Raw genomic sequence first — 15,618 nt, forward strand, 5'->3', positions numbered from 1 at the left:
AAAACAAAAATAAACAACACTATTAGGATGTTGTTAGAATGCAACAACCCTGATTCCCGGGTTAAAGTTTACCCAAACAAACCTCTGCAGTAACTTAGTGCAGAGATTCTCAATCAGGGGGTTGCAAACAGAACGTATCTGGGAGCTCTGGAAATATTTCACTTTCTTCCCTCTGCTGTTATAGCTTGGCAGCAATGAAAAGAGAAACATTTGTTTTGAACCAACAGGGTGCAAAGCCTAACCACCACAAGTTGTTATCCTCACGGGGATCGGAGGCTGGAGAGCTGGGTGACACAAAAGAAGACGAAATAGGAGAGGGCCTGCTGAAAGGCTTGAAAATTACTGTATGCAGAATTGAAGGCGGTCCATTATTCCTTCAGTCATTATACCAGTATCACTCCAAATTAAATGTAAAGCGACATGCCTCCGCAGTTCCCAGCCTCCTTCCCTCCTGCGATACAAAATGCAATCAGCTTCCCTCACGCTACTGCCAGCTCATACTTTTAATGTTCTCTGCAGAACAGGCAATACACTACACCCCATCCTCGCTTCTCGAGCGGCAGTTTTCACGGATGGGTGAGCACCACCTTACATTCTACCTTAATTAGCATTCCAATACGAGAGCAAGCACAGATTTATTAACGAGCGCCAAAGCACGGGGCAAGCCCTCGGAGAATCAACAGCAGTCTTGTCAATTCATCACCGGGTAGGAAACAATGGGGTGAAAAAATTGGAAACAATTTAGAATATGAAATCTGGACACGTTCCAAAGCGTCAATCTTCATAACTGTATGGGAATAATTAAAACTGAAGGATGGCACAATGAAGCTTTAATACGACATCCTCAGTGAGTCCTCAGTAAAGATATGATGCTAACAATGTTTTTCTGGTTTTTCTCCCTGTAATTCTTGGGTCGTTTGGTAAATCAAACATTGTTAAGGTGTTTTGTTAGGTATTTTTAGTTTCCCAACTGAGGAGAATGTGTAAATAATATTTTTCTTATATTTTTCTTTTGAATAGGAAAGCAGGTCCATGGGACAGACTTATCATGAGATATTTCCAGTCTTCTCTATTTCCAACTGCTGAACTAAACACAGGTTCTCTCAGTACCGTACTACATCAGGGACTCACTTTCGCCACCAGGAGAGGGGCTTTTCAAGCTCTTGCTCGTCAGATCCCATTGAAGCAATGAACGCAAAAGGCCAGGCCAACAACATCATAAAAGCAGCAAAAAAGAGCCGGATGGGAAACAGAGTCAAGGTCATGAAGGCAATCTGCAAAACCCAAAACAAGTGAGTTATTCTAACACAATTTTAGACTGAAAGAGTAATTGCTAGAAACTGCATATTTAAATTAAAAATACCTCATGTTAAACACAAACGTGTATGTTTCAATCCCAAGCAAACAATTGTAGTGTATGTGTCACAATTTTGTACTTACAGATCTGAATTATGGCTGAAACAGTGACGTTCTTAAAAGCTAACACAGTCAACTTTCTGCACTTCTTCAGATCCAGTTTGTCTGAGAATACATCCGCATCTTCTCTTTCCTTTCTGCAGCCTCACATTAAGTAAATATTTAGCATGGGTGTGTTGTAAATCTTACTGCCCCGTCGAGGAGCGAGTCCGTCACAGCACACGCAGCCAGTGATGTGCACTTAACTTCTTCAGCAGTAAGTGGATGGGGTAAGGCTCCAGAAGGCTGGCTAGGGGAAAGAGTGAGGACCGAAAACTGTCTGATGCTGGCTGGGGTTGCACCAGCACTGCTCTAGTTGCTCAGGGGAAGCTGGCAGAAGACGGACAAGATGCTATGAAATGATAAAAGGGATCTGTGAAGAAAGAATTCAAAAGGAAATATGCTGTGCATCCACAGGTGCACCAGATGAAGCAGAAAAGTACTTCTCAACATCATCATGGCCAGACAAGGATGAGAAATGAGGCATATGGTGCTGTCTCACACCGTGCTTCATCTCATGCATCCCAGGGTGCTGTGGAAAGCATCATTCATATCCTGCTTCTCTTCCCTGATGCAGCCCGTGTCATCAAGCAGCTCAGTTTTCCATTGACTAGCTCCCGCTTCCTCTCGCTTCCCCAAAGAGCTCACTAAACCACCTCACTCCGGCAGCACAAACCTTTACATCTGGGGTTGAGGTAGGAAACAGAGCAGGAAGAAACCCAGAGCTACCAGTTCCTCAGACAGCCCACTGCAACGCCAGGTTTTACAGTAACAGTTCAGACCAGCACCATCATCTCTCAAGGACTACGGTCCTACTCCCCAGAACAGGACTCCAGTCCCGGGGCACACAGCTTCTGTTTGCCACAGCAGAAGAAAACTTTTTTCTTCCCTCTTTGATATGATCGTTTCCCAGATGAACCGGTTCAACTTCCTAAAGCGGCAATGGTCAGATAAGCCCTGAAGTCACACTAACTCACGCAACTTTGCATCCACAGACTGCTGCTTCTGGCAGCAAGCAGCAATTGAGTCACATCAGCTGTGTAATACAGCTTCACTCACACTGTGGAAAAAGAGGGGAGGAATAGTTCAGGACAAGGTGACATGAGCTCTGGCAGCTGTGTGAGAAGAACGATACGCACGATCTTCATTTGCAAACGAGACTGGAGAAGAGAATGAGGAGCACAGGTGCAAGTATCGATTAGAAGCACGGACAAGCAAAAAGCGAGAGACAGCATAAAGGGTTCAAACGTTTCAGAAGATCAGAGAGGGAGAAAGCAGCAGCCCCAAGAAAACTCATAGAATAGGGGAATATTCATCTGCAAACTGGAGAAGAGAGAGCAGCTGCTTTCTAGGCTCTCCAGAAGGAAGGGACCAGCTGTGGAGAAAAAAAGGAAGGAGAATGCAGGTGCGGACACAGCCTCTGGGATTCACACCCTCTCCCCAACTCCTCAAAGCCTCCTCCTGCACCAGGGCAGGAGGCTGGCTGGTGGTGAGCTATGCAGCCCTTTGCATCTGTGCAGCAATCTGTTATATCGTGACCACTTTAGAGCCACGTAGCAGAAGAGAAGCAGCTGTTGCATCCACAAGGTTTTGAAAGATAGCACGAATGAGCAGAAAAGGCCCCTTGGGCTTCTGTGTCCAGAGATAGCAGGAAAGAACCAGCAAGCAGCAGCTCCAAGCAGCCACCGTGACACCGGCCTCTTGTTTAGCAGGTGGCAGTGCAGGACCTGCCAATAAAAGCAGTCTGATAGCAGAAAGAAGAGGATGACTACGTTTGGCCCCTGAAGAAGGCTTGGAATCAACACGGACATCTGGAGGTCCATCTGGACCTGTACTTTGGGAGCTGGAGCTCATGAGCAATTTTCTCAAGAGGGCTTTGACTGCAGCTCAATTACATGTGTGTTCTGCGAGATCCTACTTAGCTTTTCAGAAGCTGACAAGTATGATGTGCAAGACCTACAGGCAACAGAAAGGAAGAGGATGGTCTGAGAGCTTGTAACGAGTCTGCCTGAGAAACTGGATCCCACCCTTCAGCCAGAAGGCTCCAATCTGCTGCAAGGCAAGGCACTGAAACTGAAGAGGTTATCACGGTTTCCTTGTCCAGAAAGGCCACATCCTGATTTGAGTATGAACTTACAATGAAGGTATAAAACACGAACTTAAGGCCTTTGTAAGTTCTTCAAAGCTTCAGGTCCTACATATCTAAACATTGACCACAAGAATCACAGAGTAACTTTGCTTCTTATGTATGCCAGTTTCTTGTCCTGAAAGTCAGCAACATACCTCATGCAGGGAAGCTGAAAAATGCACCTTTGAAATTACCCATACAGGGAGAATCAGCCTTATAAGCAGTTCATTTGCAACAAAGTTTCCATGACTTACAACAAAGTAATGGCCAAATACTGAACAAGGAAAAGGGAGGGTCTAATTTTTCTTTTTAACAGAACAGACCATGACTTGCCCTGCACTTCCACCTCTTCGCTATTCTCACCTCTACGGCCCCCAGTGGCTAATACCACAGGTGGCTCTGAAGGAGCAAGAAGTTCCTCCAGCAGAAATCCACCTTACCACCTGCCTTCCCACTCTGCAAGCTTCCCGATTGCCACCTTCCTGGAGATAATTACGGGAGCGGAAACGTTCATTGGTGACTCAGCCAACCTAACAGATCATTGCTGCTAAGGAGGGTGGTCCTGGTCGCTCTCCCCTCGGGTCCCTTTTAGCACTTATCCGAGCTCGCAGCGAGCAGTGCAGCTCATTAAGCTGAAGAAAAGCAATCCCAGCAAAGGAAAGTAAAAACCAATCAGAACAGAGGAAAACACAACAATCTGCTGGTTTAATGAGCCAAATCAGCTCCAAAGGAACACCAGCACCGGTGCAATACACAGGCCAGAAACACTGGAAGGAAGAAATACGGCACCATATCGCGTTTGTAAGTGGCAGGAGGCAAGGCTACAAATGCTCTGTGACAGCTTCAGCAAAGCTTCTGCCTGCTCTGCAGAGGTAACCAGGAAGAAAAAGTTTTGACTTACTTGACAGCTGCCCAGAGCATGTTATGATGATGAACGAAACTTGTGGTTAATGAAATCATGTCTGCCTGTCTTCCAGAAAGGACCTCTTTATTGGAGTATAAAAATAAAACAGGTAGTTTCGGGAATGATCCCCATTGTTATCCTCAGATTAGCGCCAAATAGCCGCAACTTCTACAGGAAGCACGAGACTCAGTTCTCTGTACAGCTTGCTGCTTTTGCCCTGGTACCTCCCAGTCTTTATCAAGTCAATAAAAGACGTGAACGGTTTATTGGGTCTCAAAGGGATTTTTTTTTTCTTTTCTGTTTTTCTTCCTCTTTGTGGTTGCTTTGTCCACTTACTTTCTACTTTTTTGCTTCCAGTCTGTGGCTAAAATCCTTTAAGATGCATTTACTCTGAATTGCAGTAACAAGCAAAAAAAAAAAAAAAAAAAGTTAATCTAACCCATTGCAGAGTGCAGGATGAGGGAGGCATGAGGTGGCAGTGAAGATAATGGAGCTATCTGACAGACCATCAGCAACAAACAACAGTCCTTCAGACAAAGCAGCCTCATCTCCCAGTCCCCTGTGCTCGCCAACTTCACGTACCTCCAGTTCCTAACTTGGTGAGGCCGTGCAAAGCCAGAACTCACCCCTGTTCGACTCACAGGGCTGACAGAAAAACCTGTGACACAGTCTGTGCCTCCAGCTGAACAGGAAGTGAGTTCAGCTGTAATACTTCATGCTGAACTCTTAGTGACAGGCCAGGACTGCATGGAAGAGAAAGCACTGCTGTAATCGACTGTAAAGGAGCCTCCCCAGCCCAGAAGCCTCCCTTTCTGGGAGTGCGGCATTTCACATAAGCCAAATAGTTTCACAGCTCTCCTTTAAGAGTTTCTAATCCAACTATTCTTTTAATTAAAAATGAGGTTAGGAGAACATCATTAAGGCAAAGAAGAAAATCAATCATAGCTCTCTATGTCAGCTTGCGTGCTCCCTTCCCTCCTTAAACACTGCAGAAAGACGATTACAGGACTGGATGGGCTAAAGAATTTTGTGCCACAAAAGATGGTTCAGTTAGCAAAACTAAGCCAGGCTTTGATAAGCTTATTCCTCTGGTCTTCACACTGTAAAACACGACGCAGCTTGCAGTTCTCATTGGAAATAACAAATCTTTGAGATCCAGCGGCAAAGCTCACGTCCGATACAGATGCGCGGAGCAGCCCGCATGGAAGATGGGTGCGCTCTACGGCCAGCCACTGAGTTGGCGGAGAGGATGAAGACGAACCACACTGGTAGCTTACGTGAGCCTGCAAAAAACTATGAAACTGGTGTTCTGCCCTTCTGACAGTATTTTGAAAACCCCTTGTTAATAATCAGGTAGAAAGAAGGAATATTGAAGAGAGAGGTTACGAATGCAAAATAAAACCTTGTTATTGTTATACTGAGACACGATCAGAACGCGTATGACTACACGCTATCTTTTCTTCCCATTGCAAGACTTTTGCCTCATTGTTTCCGTGTAATTAGTGACACGAGGAATGAAGCAAGTTACATGGCAAAGACATCATTGCGACTGCACGATTTATCGAGGAGGCTCTGGGTATAAACTGAAGGAGGCGGATGACACCAGCCTTCTCCTCTCGCCTCCCATTGAAACAATTTAGCAGCAGCCACCGGATTCAGCCCTGATCTGCCTCACAGGATTAAAAAAAATCGGTAAAAAAAAAAAAAAAAAAAAAAAAAAACACCTTGGGAAGCCCGCTAGGAATTCCCTGCCCGTCAGGTGCTCGACATGAGGCGCGCTTCAACGCGGGGTAACGCGGGCCATGTGCGCCTCCTCCTCGACACCCAGGCGGCGAGGAGGCAAGGTAAAGACGAATTCACACCAGAAATACCGGAGCAAAATAAACCCGGGGCTTTATTCCCGGAGTAAAATAAACCCGGGCAGGCGGCGGCGGTTGGCGGGGGCGCGGCCGCCTCACGGAGCTGTGAGGAGGGAGGGGGGGGGGGGAGAGATGGAGGCGGGAGGGCGGCGAGATGGAGGAGGGAGGGAGGGTTGGGGGGGAGGATGATGAGGATGATGATGATGATGATGATGGAGGGAAGGGCCCGGGGGCGGCCGTGCCCCTACCTTGGCTTTCTGCAGGGGGCCGAGGCGCAGCTGGTGCACGAAGGGGCTCCGCGGCGGCGGCCCGCGCTCCCGGCTGCCGGCCACGCAGCATCCCCGGCCGCGGCTGCTCAGCTTCATGGCGGGGCCGGGCTGCGGCCACGGCCCTGAGCGGGGACGGAGCGGAGCGGAGGGGAGCGGGCGCTGCCGGTGCCGGTGCCGGTGGTGGTGTCGGTGCCGGGGGCCGCTCGCTCCCCCAGCAGCAGGCGCCGGCCCCCGCCCTCCCCGCCGACCGTGCGCATGCGCCCTGCGCGCCGGCTCCGGCCGCTGGGCTCGGCGCCGGTTTCCGCGTCGGTTGGGAGGATGGCGGGGGGGCCGGGTGGAGGGGCGGGGGGGGTACGCTCGCCTCATGGCGACGCTCCGCCCGAGACCACCCGCCCCCTGGGGCTGTTCAACCCCACATGGGGGTCCTGGGAGAGCCCCTCCGTGGTTCAGGCGCCCGGTTGGGGGTGGGGGGCGATGTTAAGGCTTCCCACGAGAGACTCCCCCCCTTCATTCCCCATGGGTTTTGGTCACAGGCAGGCTGCAGGAGAAACCCAGCTCACTGCAGCTGAAGAAAGAATTAAAAATAATAAAAAGGATAAAGTGAACCCCCTCCCCCCGAGACCACTGAGCTGGGTGAATGTCTCCCACACGCTGTAAAATGCGAGGAGGTGTTTTCAGATCTCTTGGGGGGCCTTTGTTCCAAGCAAACCTAGACTTCTTTATTTATTTATTTATTTTATAAACCAAGGAGTCTCGCTAATTTGCAGCCCGGGATCATGAAGGAGTTGGAAGGAAGTAGCTAAGGTTGGGTCCTAATAAATCTTTGGATATAAAGGAAGTTCTTGATTATTAAATAAGCGCTGGTGTTCTGCCAGGTCTCGGGAAGCCTAGCCGAGTGGCCGGCACAATCCTGGGCTGCTTAAATTGACGCCAGCCACAGGCCAAGCAGTGCAAAAGGTACATAAGCCATTTGATAAAGAAGTACGTGCAGATATCATTAGTATCGATCATCTCACAGGTCTTATAAGGCAATTCTGGTGGCCTTGTTCAGTGAGATTTAAAGGTAAGCTGATAAAAGCGACTACAATAAAGCATTGCCTCTACAGTTCCTAATCATTAGGCTTAGAACTGCAAAATGGTCCCTGAATCCAATGATTAATACCATGTATACTTCTAACAGTTAACACTATAGCTACAGTATCAATTAGCTAGGTGGTACACAAATAGTTTTTGACTTTTGAAAGATCAGAAAAGGCATCAAAGGTTAATCTTCATGATAGTGGAGTTTCCTAGGTTCTGCAGGTCCAGAGTCTCAAGATTTTTACCAAAGATCCGAAATAAGCTCACTGTTAATAAAATCTGTGGACATGCTAAATGGTAACCTGGTAAGCTACGCTGAGAGTAACTGCAAAATCATGTGGACTGACTGGTAAAATTAACAGTTTCAAACAGGCTTTTACAGCCCACTCCATATATATTTCCAAACCATATAAGATGCTTTTGGAATGAGAGCCTGTACTGTTGTTGGGTGTACCAACAAGATTTGTGTATCGGAAGTCAACCACTCTGTGTATCAGTGAGACTGACGCTAGAGCAAGGTGTGTAGTTTTCACATTAAAGATCAGCTGGTGCAGAAAAGACCTGAAAAAAATGTTAGAGGGCTGGAAGAAATATCTTACAACAATACATTTAGAAAGCTACATCAATTTAATTTATCAAACAGATCTTTTAAGAGTTACTGCAGTGTTTAAATACCTTCACATGGAACAAGTACCACGAGCTAAAGCTTTTTAAGTACTAGAAAAACATGTAAGAAGTATCAGTGGTTGGGAACTGAGGAAATCTCAGTCAAATTTAACAGTTTTAATCATACGCAAGCTATGCAGTTAGGTTTGGGACTGGCAATGTGGCTTAATGGCCCATGACATAAAGGCCAGAGTACATGATCCAATGATCCCTTCCAACCCTCAGCTCTCTAAAGTATTTTAGCTGTGTTCTGGAAAATTTGGCTGCCCTCTCCTTTGCTCTCTCTCCTATGACTAAGCCGGTGATTAGTTCATAGGGGCTAGTTTCCATGACAGATAGCAGAGTTCTTGAAGAGTTAAGCGAGGCCAGCAGGCAGAAGGTGGTGGCCACTGGCTGCCCAGTGCACAGCCTGTCAGAGGACTCTGGCACATGCGCTCATTCCCAGTCCAGCAGGCATGGAAGACAGGAAGAAATGAGGGTGTTGGAGCAGGAAAACAGGGAAAATGAGATATGAGATGCAAGCAGGTTTCCCCAGTTCTACTGAGTGTGTTGTATTAGTTTTTTACAGTCAGATTCCAAAAATGGAAGCCATCTTCTGGGTGGTTTTGGGTACAATATGAACATACCTGAGCTGTTATGGAGTTACCAGGATTTTGGATGTCATTTGTTTTTCTTAAAATTCTGCTGTGATCAGTACAACTTAAGACAGATAACTTAAAATGTCCAGCCTCGCTTTCTCAAGTTTCTGGGAATGTGTGTTCCCATCTCTGTAGTCCCCTTCAATGGTATCCGTAAAAACGAGCATGAATCCTGGTATAGGGGAAATCTTGTGGCACAGCTTGAATGGGAAAGGCAGGCTAGGACTCTGCAAGCAGTTTGGCGTATGGTAAACTGGGGCAGTGAAGGGACTGGCAGGACAGAATAAAAAGCACGCTTATATGACACTACTTTCTGTGCAGCAAGCTGGAAAGCTTACCTGGATCCTTTCAGAGATGCATGATGAAACTTGCTCCTGGGTTGTTATTATATGACCCTGAGAAAAGGGGGTTAAGACTGTGCAACCGTGCATTTAGAAAGAGCAGTATTTTATCAGTGCATGTACTGGGTTGCTGAAGTGGGATTAAGTATTTAGTTATTCCATAGTCCAAGTTTTTGTGAATTAATTAGGAGATTGAATGAAGTACGGCAGTAGTATTGGGGTGAGATTGCTACTTTTTGTGCAAATCACAAAACTATGGTGTTGCTGTCAAGGCTCACATATGTTATATAGCTCATCTAATAACCACTTACAAGGGCATAGGAAGGGTTGACAAATTTATTGCAGGATTTATGGAATCTACCTTGCTTCACAGGAGAAGAAAATGTGTAATACATTATGTTGCATGTAAGTGTATTATGATACAATTGGAAAAGGAAATGTTGAAGCTGACTACCATGAGAATATGTTGCGGTAAGCTCTCAAATAATCTCCTCAGGGAAACTGTGGAACCTGAAACTATTGAAATGAGACTGCACAAACATATAAGTGCCATTCTACCCCAGCACACAAAAGCTCTAATTGGTCCTTTCTGTCATTCATTCAGATGATTTATAGGGAGCTGTACAAATAAGATGACTCATATAAAAAGCATACAAATATCAATTATGAAATATGCTTCTGTGAACCCTGAAGTAGGAAAAAGAATATTCAGTATTTAACAGCTGAAGTGGCTTTCTCTAAAACAAATCAAATAAATGTTCATAAAAGAGCAAATAAGTTGACCACAGCACTAATCTTCAAAATAGTAATATTCTTTCATGCCTAGAAAAAGTCCTTGCTTTGATTTTTAAGATGGTCCTTGACCTTGATGGCCATTTGGTAGAATCAGCTGATACCTATTCCGGCACAATTCAGACACGCCTCTGCCCTTGAAATAACTGTGTTCTTTCTTTCTTTCTTTCTTTCTTTCTTTCTTTCTTTCTTTCTTTCTTTCTTTCCTTCCTTCCTTCCTTCCTTCCTTCCTTCCTTCCTTCCTTCCTTCCTTCCTTCCTTCCTTCCTTCCTTCCTTCCTTCCTTCCTTCCTTCCTTCCTTCCTTCCTTCCTTCCTTCTTTCTCTTTCTTTTTTTTAAAAAAAAAAAAAATCAACAGTTGATTTAAAGTTCTATTTGTTTTTTCTTTTAAGTTTTCTTATTTTTCCCTCATGATTCCTGTTGCAAATCTATTCAGAGTTCAAGCCAAAAGACAGACTTAAAAAAAAAATTGGAAAACAAATGTACTCTGTGAAGAGAAATATCAAATATATTCATGTTGAATTACTAGCAGTAATACAGATACTCTAATGAAATGTGCTCATATTTTCCTTCTGACGTGTAGAAAGCAAAGTAGAATCCATTTGAGTTTCTTGAATCAGGAAAAGAACGACTGGAGCTAATGGCAGGTTTGTGGGAAGAACAGCAATTTCTTGTTTTGATGGTGCTGTGTTATCTTGGATGTGTTAGCCTGAAGAAATTAGAGGTACTTGTGACAGAAAACAAAACAAAAACAAACAAAAAACAACGATGAGATCTCATTCAGTATTTATTAGTAAGTGCAATTTAGCGTTTTCAAGAAATAATTATTCACTTGCTTAAATATGTGCTCTCCATCTCAAGATTTCCAGTGTTATAATTCCCACATGGCCTTGGCTTCAGCAACTGCAAAAATATTTGCAGCCCAGAAATCCAGCCATATCCTGGGCTGCATCAAAAACAGCATGGCCATCAGGGCGAGGGAGGTGATTCTCCCCCTCTGCTCTGCTCTTGTGAGACCCCACCTGGAGCCCTGTGTCCAGCTCTGGGGCCCCCAGCACAGGAAGGACAGGGACTTATGAGAATGAATCCAGAGGAGGGCCATGAAGATGATTAGAAGGCTGTAGGACCTCTCCTATGAAGACAGGCTGAGGGAGGTGGGGTTGTTCAGCCTGGAGAAGAGAAGGCTCCGGGGAGACCTTACAGCAGCAGCCTTCCAGTACCTAAAGGGGGCCTGTGGGAAAGCTAGGGAGGGACTCTGTGTCAGGGAGTGTAGGGATAGGACAAGGGGTAATGGCTTTAAACTAAAAGAGGGGAGAATTAGATTAGATATTTTATATGTGTATGTATAATACACGTATATATATTGTATATCTATATAGTGTATATATATATAAGTTGTAGATTAGATATAAGGAAGAAATTCTTCTCTCAAAGGGTGGTGAGGCCCTGGCACAGGCTGCCCAGAGAAGCTGTGGATGCCCCATCCCTGGACGTGTTCAAGGCCAGGCTGGATGGGGCTTTGGGCAGCCTGGTCTGGTGGGAGGTGTGCCTGCCCATGTCAGGGGGTGGAACTGGATGATCTTTAGGGTCCCTTCCAACACAAAATATTCTGTGATTCTATGAACAGAGATCAAACTTGTCAACACTGATGATGGTCTCTGAGAGCAAGAACAGGCACATTAAATGCTGCAGAGCCTGTGCCAGGTGCTAAATTCTCCCCCTGGATGCCACAAGAGACACACAGTGTTAGGAAGATACCTGAGCCTAAGGAACACTGTGTGCTGCTTCTATCTTTCACCAGTTAATGGCAAGAAATTTGGGGCAACTGGAGCCTTGCTTGACTTTTTCAAAAGACAGTCCAAGACTAAAGCAAATTGCTCTGGAATCTGAGATCTGCCTCATACTCAATCGTCTTCCATTGCCATTTTGCATCGTGTTTTTAGCCTGGTCCTCAATACACTGTTCATACAGAAGGGCAGAAAAATCAGTATTCAGTAAAAGGTTAAGTCAATAAAACTTCAGGAGTTTTGTTTGGGAGTGAAAAGAACAGGAGAACGATGTGTAAGTGCTATGATATTGCTGCTGCAGGGTGATTAGGCCACCCAGGGGTGAAGGCATTGTGAGGGCCTGAATAGGAAATGCCAGAATTACTTAAGAGCATCTCAAGTCTTGTGTATTTTATTCCCCCCTGTTGCTCTCAAACTAAAACCGAGGAAGAAGAGACCATAGTGGCTCTGGCAGTATCTCACTGACCTTTAAACACATTGGCTCTTAGAGATGGTTCAGATCTAGGCTCAGTTCTTACTGCAGAAACCACATCCTTATAGATGGCCACACAACCAAGGTATATGAAGATGAAAGTAGGGCACAGATAAAGTGTACTAGGTACAAATTAAAGCAGTATATTTTCAGTGCTGTGCTATGCTGATAGCCCTCTACCTCTGTGTTCATTGCTTTCTCATCTTCATACACCTTCCTCTTCTTTCTCTGAATGTCTCAGCTGAAAGGACTCTTTGTTTCTAGTCCTAACAGAAAAGAACAATCCTGAGGGAATGAAACAGGCTCTGTCCCTAACATAAGATAATCTTACAAGGTAGGAAATGAAATCCTGAAATTATTTTCTGTGACTTTTCTGGTATGTATGTCATTAGCAAGCAGAGTATGCCTGCTCATCAAATTCTTTACTTACGCTTGAAAGAAGCAATTTTTCTCTGTCCGTATTTAAAACCCATGCCCAACCACACAGCGGCTAAAGCTCTGTAATACTGTCATGGTAATTTCTGCAAGTCGGAATACTAAGCACCGAGTCAACATTTTCCATCTTCCTGATCACATTATATAAACTAGATAAGAACATCTTAAGCTTTTTGCAGACTTCACACTTGTATCTTTCTGCAAATATTACAATATCTTATGAAAATACCTTCTGAGTTCCAACACATCTAACTTTTACTTTGCACATGTTCTTTTCCACCTGCTTCCTACGATTTCTCATTTCTAATTTCCTGTATGCATTTACAAAGGTAAATACATACTTTTGTATCAAGTAACCTTTACTTACAGAGCACTGAGTTAACATTTTTTAAGAGATGAGTGAAGCAGTATCCAAAAGATTTAATTTAGGAAGCTCTGTGCATTATTCATATAACAAAATAGCGAGAGAAATAATTAAGGGCATTGCTGGTAAGGTGCATCAAATTCATATAAATGAAATCACTAGAAGCTGCCCTGGTGAAATTATTGCCACGATCCAATCAAATCCAATACCACTTTGCAATCATATGAAATGCTTCAGTTACTTTTTCTGAGGTAGTAAAGCCTGTTATTTAATATGTTGCAAATATTTATTTACTGTAAGCCAGTAGCAGTGGTTAAATATGCAAAACATAACATACAAACATTTTATGCTTTTGGAAGTGCAATCAGGATAAGCTGCCAAAAGATCCCTGGGCAAGAATGTCCAGACCCAATCTGTTGCCTTGGGAGGCAGATTTTAGGAGAGGCAAAATCACAGCCTGTAGTGAAAAAGAGACCATATGGGACTCACAGCAGCGCCAGTGGCTTTCTGCCCAGCTCATGCCCCTGACCACGCCAGCTCCACGGCAGCTGCAGCCCTCAGATGAGACAGGGCAAGGCAGGAACGTGCAGCCACGTCTCCCTTACCTGTGTGCCCAGCCCCATGCTGCTGGGAGAACAGGGAGGAAAAGCAAATAAGTAAGTCAGAGAGAGAGGAAAATAGGGATAGAGAGAGTAGTGTATATGTGTATGTATATATAAAGAGAACATATATATATGTATGTGTATATAGAGAGAACAGGGATACACTGACTGCTCTCCAAATACAGATGGATGCACAAGTCTTCCCTGGGGTCAGTGAAATCCAGGGATCAAGCAACACAAATACAAAGTATGGTTGTGCAACAGCAAGTGTTTTATCCCACTTGTGCTTGGCCTCCACAAATAAGACCCACAAAGGGCTGCACCTCTGTATCCGCCGGCCAGGATAACCCAGAGGCGAGACAGGGCACAGGGAGAGCAGACGGCGTTGCCTGTAGCACAGAGTAAGACGATAAAGAACTGCCAGATACAAAGATGTTGCTTCAGGATGCGTCATCAGCTGCGTCATCCCATGGAATAACCCATCTAAATCTAAGCATATTAAGTTCTCCAGTGAGTTTATTAATGTGGGCTAACACCATCTGTTTGTGGACACAGGGCATTATATCTCTCATTAACATGATACAGTAGTTAAATTTAGATAGGCTCTTGGCTGAGCTGAGTATCGTTTAGCTGTTCTTATTCATGCTCTGAATTATTTCTAGGCACTGGAGAGTGGAGTGGTTAATTAATATGGCCAAACCCAACTTTTCTACAGCTTAGCTTAAATTCGCCCAACCAATAAAAAGGCAATTCTTTCAAAAGAACGTTTTCTGTTAGTAATGTTTAAACTCAAATGTTTTACAGAAATAAACCACGACGACAAACAATGAGGATGGTGAAACTGAGTACAATAATTTAATGTGAAAGCTTATAAACCTGTCAAGAAGCAATAATCATTTTGAATGGTTCAGTTATAAATTGCAGAGTCTTTTTCTATACTGTTCTTGTACTCAGATTTTAACACTTTCATTGGCTCTTGCCAGAAGGTAAATGTTAATTATTATTATTATTATTATTTTTTTTTAACGTCAGTTATGTAAGGTGGGAAAAGATGGCAGTAGGTACCCAGTTACTACTTAGCAGGAGCTCCCTGCCAGTGACTCCAGCCTCATAGCGTGCTGCTGCTGGCCAGACCAGGCTGTTTTCCCAAAGCTTTGGCCAGGATGGATAGGTCCTAGAAAATCTACTCAGTGTCAGAGAAGAATAATCATCCAGATTCCTTGGTCAACTGAGCAGCCCCCGTTAAACACAGTGTTTTACACGAGGTTTGAGCTCGGCTGTGTGACTTTGCACAACCCTATAGCCATCAGTAATCACAGGCCAGCCAGTGGAGGATTTTCCATGGCTATAGGAGCAGCAGAGATTATTGTCCCTGCACATAGCTGTCAATACAGAGCTACTCACACGCTGTGCTCAGGAAGCTGTGGGTGTTGCATGCCTGCGTGGCGGTTGCAGTGAATTTGCCCTCAATGAATTTGCCCTGTCTGTACCCTTTAATTAAAGCGCCGTAGTTCTTTGGCTCGCATCACAGCGAGGCAGAGAGAAGGGAAACAGTTATTCAGAGGTGATGAATTTATTAAGAGGGCAAAGGGATCATCAGCCCAGCACTAGCATCCTCCCAGCACAATGTTCAGGCTCCCACTCAAGTGGTAATCATGCAATTACATGGCTCTCCTGTTCGGCTCGAGTGCCTGTCTGCCCTGGCAGTCCTTTGCTTGTTGCAGGAGTGAGATTGCTGCCAGAGTACCACATCCTCCCTTCATTAATGACACTGACCTATAAGTGAGGTTTCAGACAGAACACAAAAGAATATTCCACGGTCTGGTA

The 15,618-nt window shown here is 44.8% G+C and overlaps 1 protein-coding gene across 4 annotated transcripts in view; it reads right to left on the reverse strand.

Moving 5' to 3' along the window:
• Window positions 1-6,837, reverse strand: part of LPCAT1 (lysophosphatidylcholine acyltransferase 1) — a 47,161-nt gene extending 40,324 nt beyond the window's left edge. Inside the window, exons 1-2 of one of the 4 annotated variants that reach the window (XM_084509320.1) lie at window positions 6,595-6,837; window positions 1,132-1,274 (exon numbers count right to left, since the gene is read on the reverse strand). In XM_084509320.1, coding sequence (XP_084365446.1) covers window positions 1,132-1,274; window positions 6,595-6,711 — 260 coding nt within the window. In that variant the 5' untranslated portion in view covers window positions 6,712-6,837. Of the gene's footprint in view, window positions 1-1,131; window positions 1,275-1,440; window positions 1,568-4,484; window positions 4,691-6,211; window positions 6,365-6,594 lie in introns of those variants that run through there. The other 3 variants (XM_084509322.1, XM_084509321.1, XM_084509323.1) reach the window with 3 other exon arrangements.
• Window positions 6,838-15,618: the final 8,781 nt, after the last annotated feature.

Source organism: Aythya ferina (genome assembly GCF_964211825.1).
Source record: "Aythya ferina genome assembly, chromosome: 2".
Lineage (NCBI taxonomy): Eukaryota > Metazoa > Chordata > Aves > Anseriformes > Anatidae > Aythya > Aythya ferina.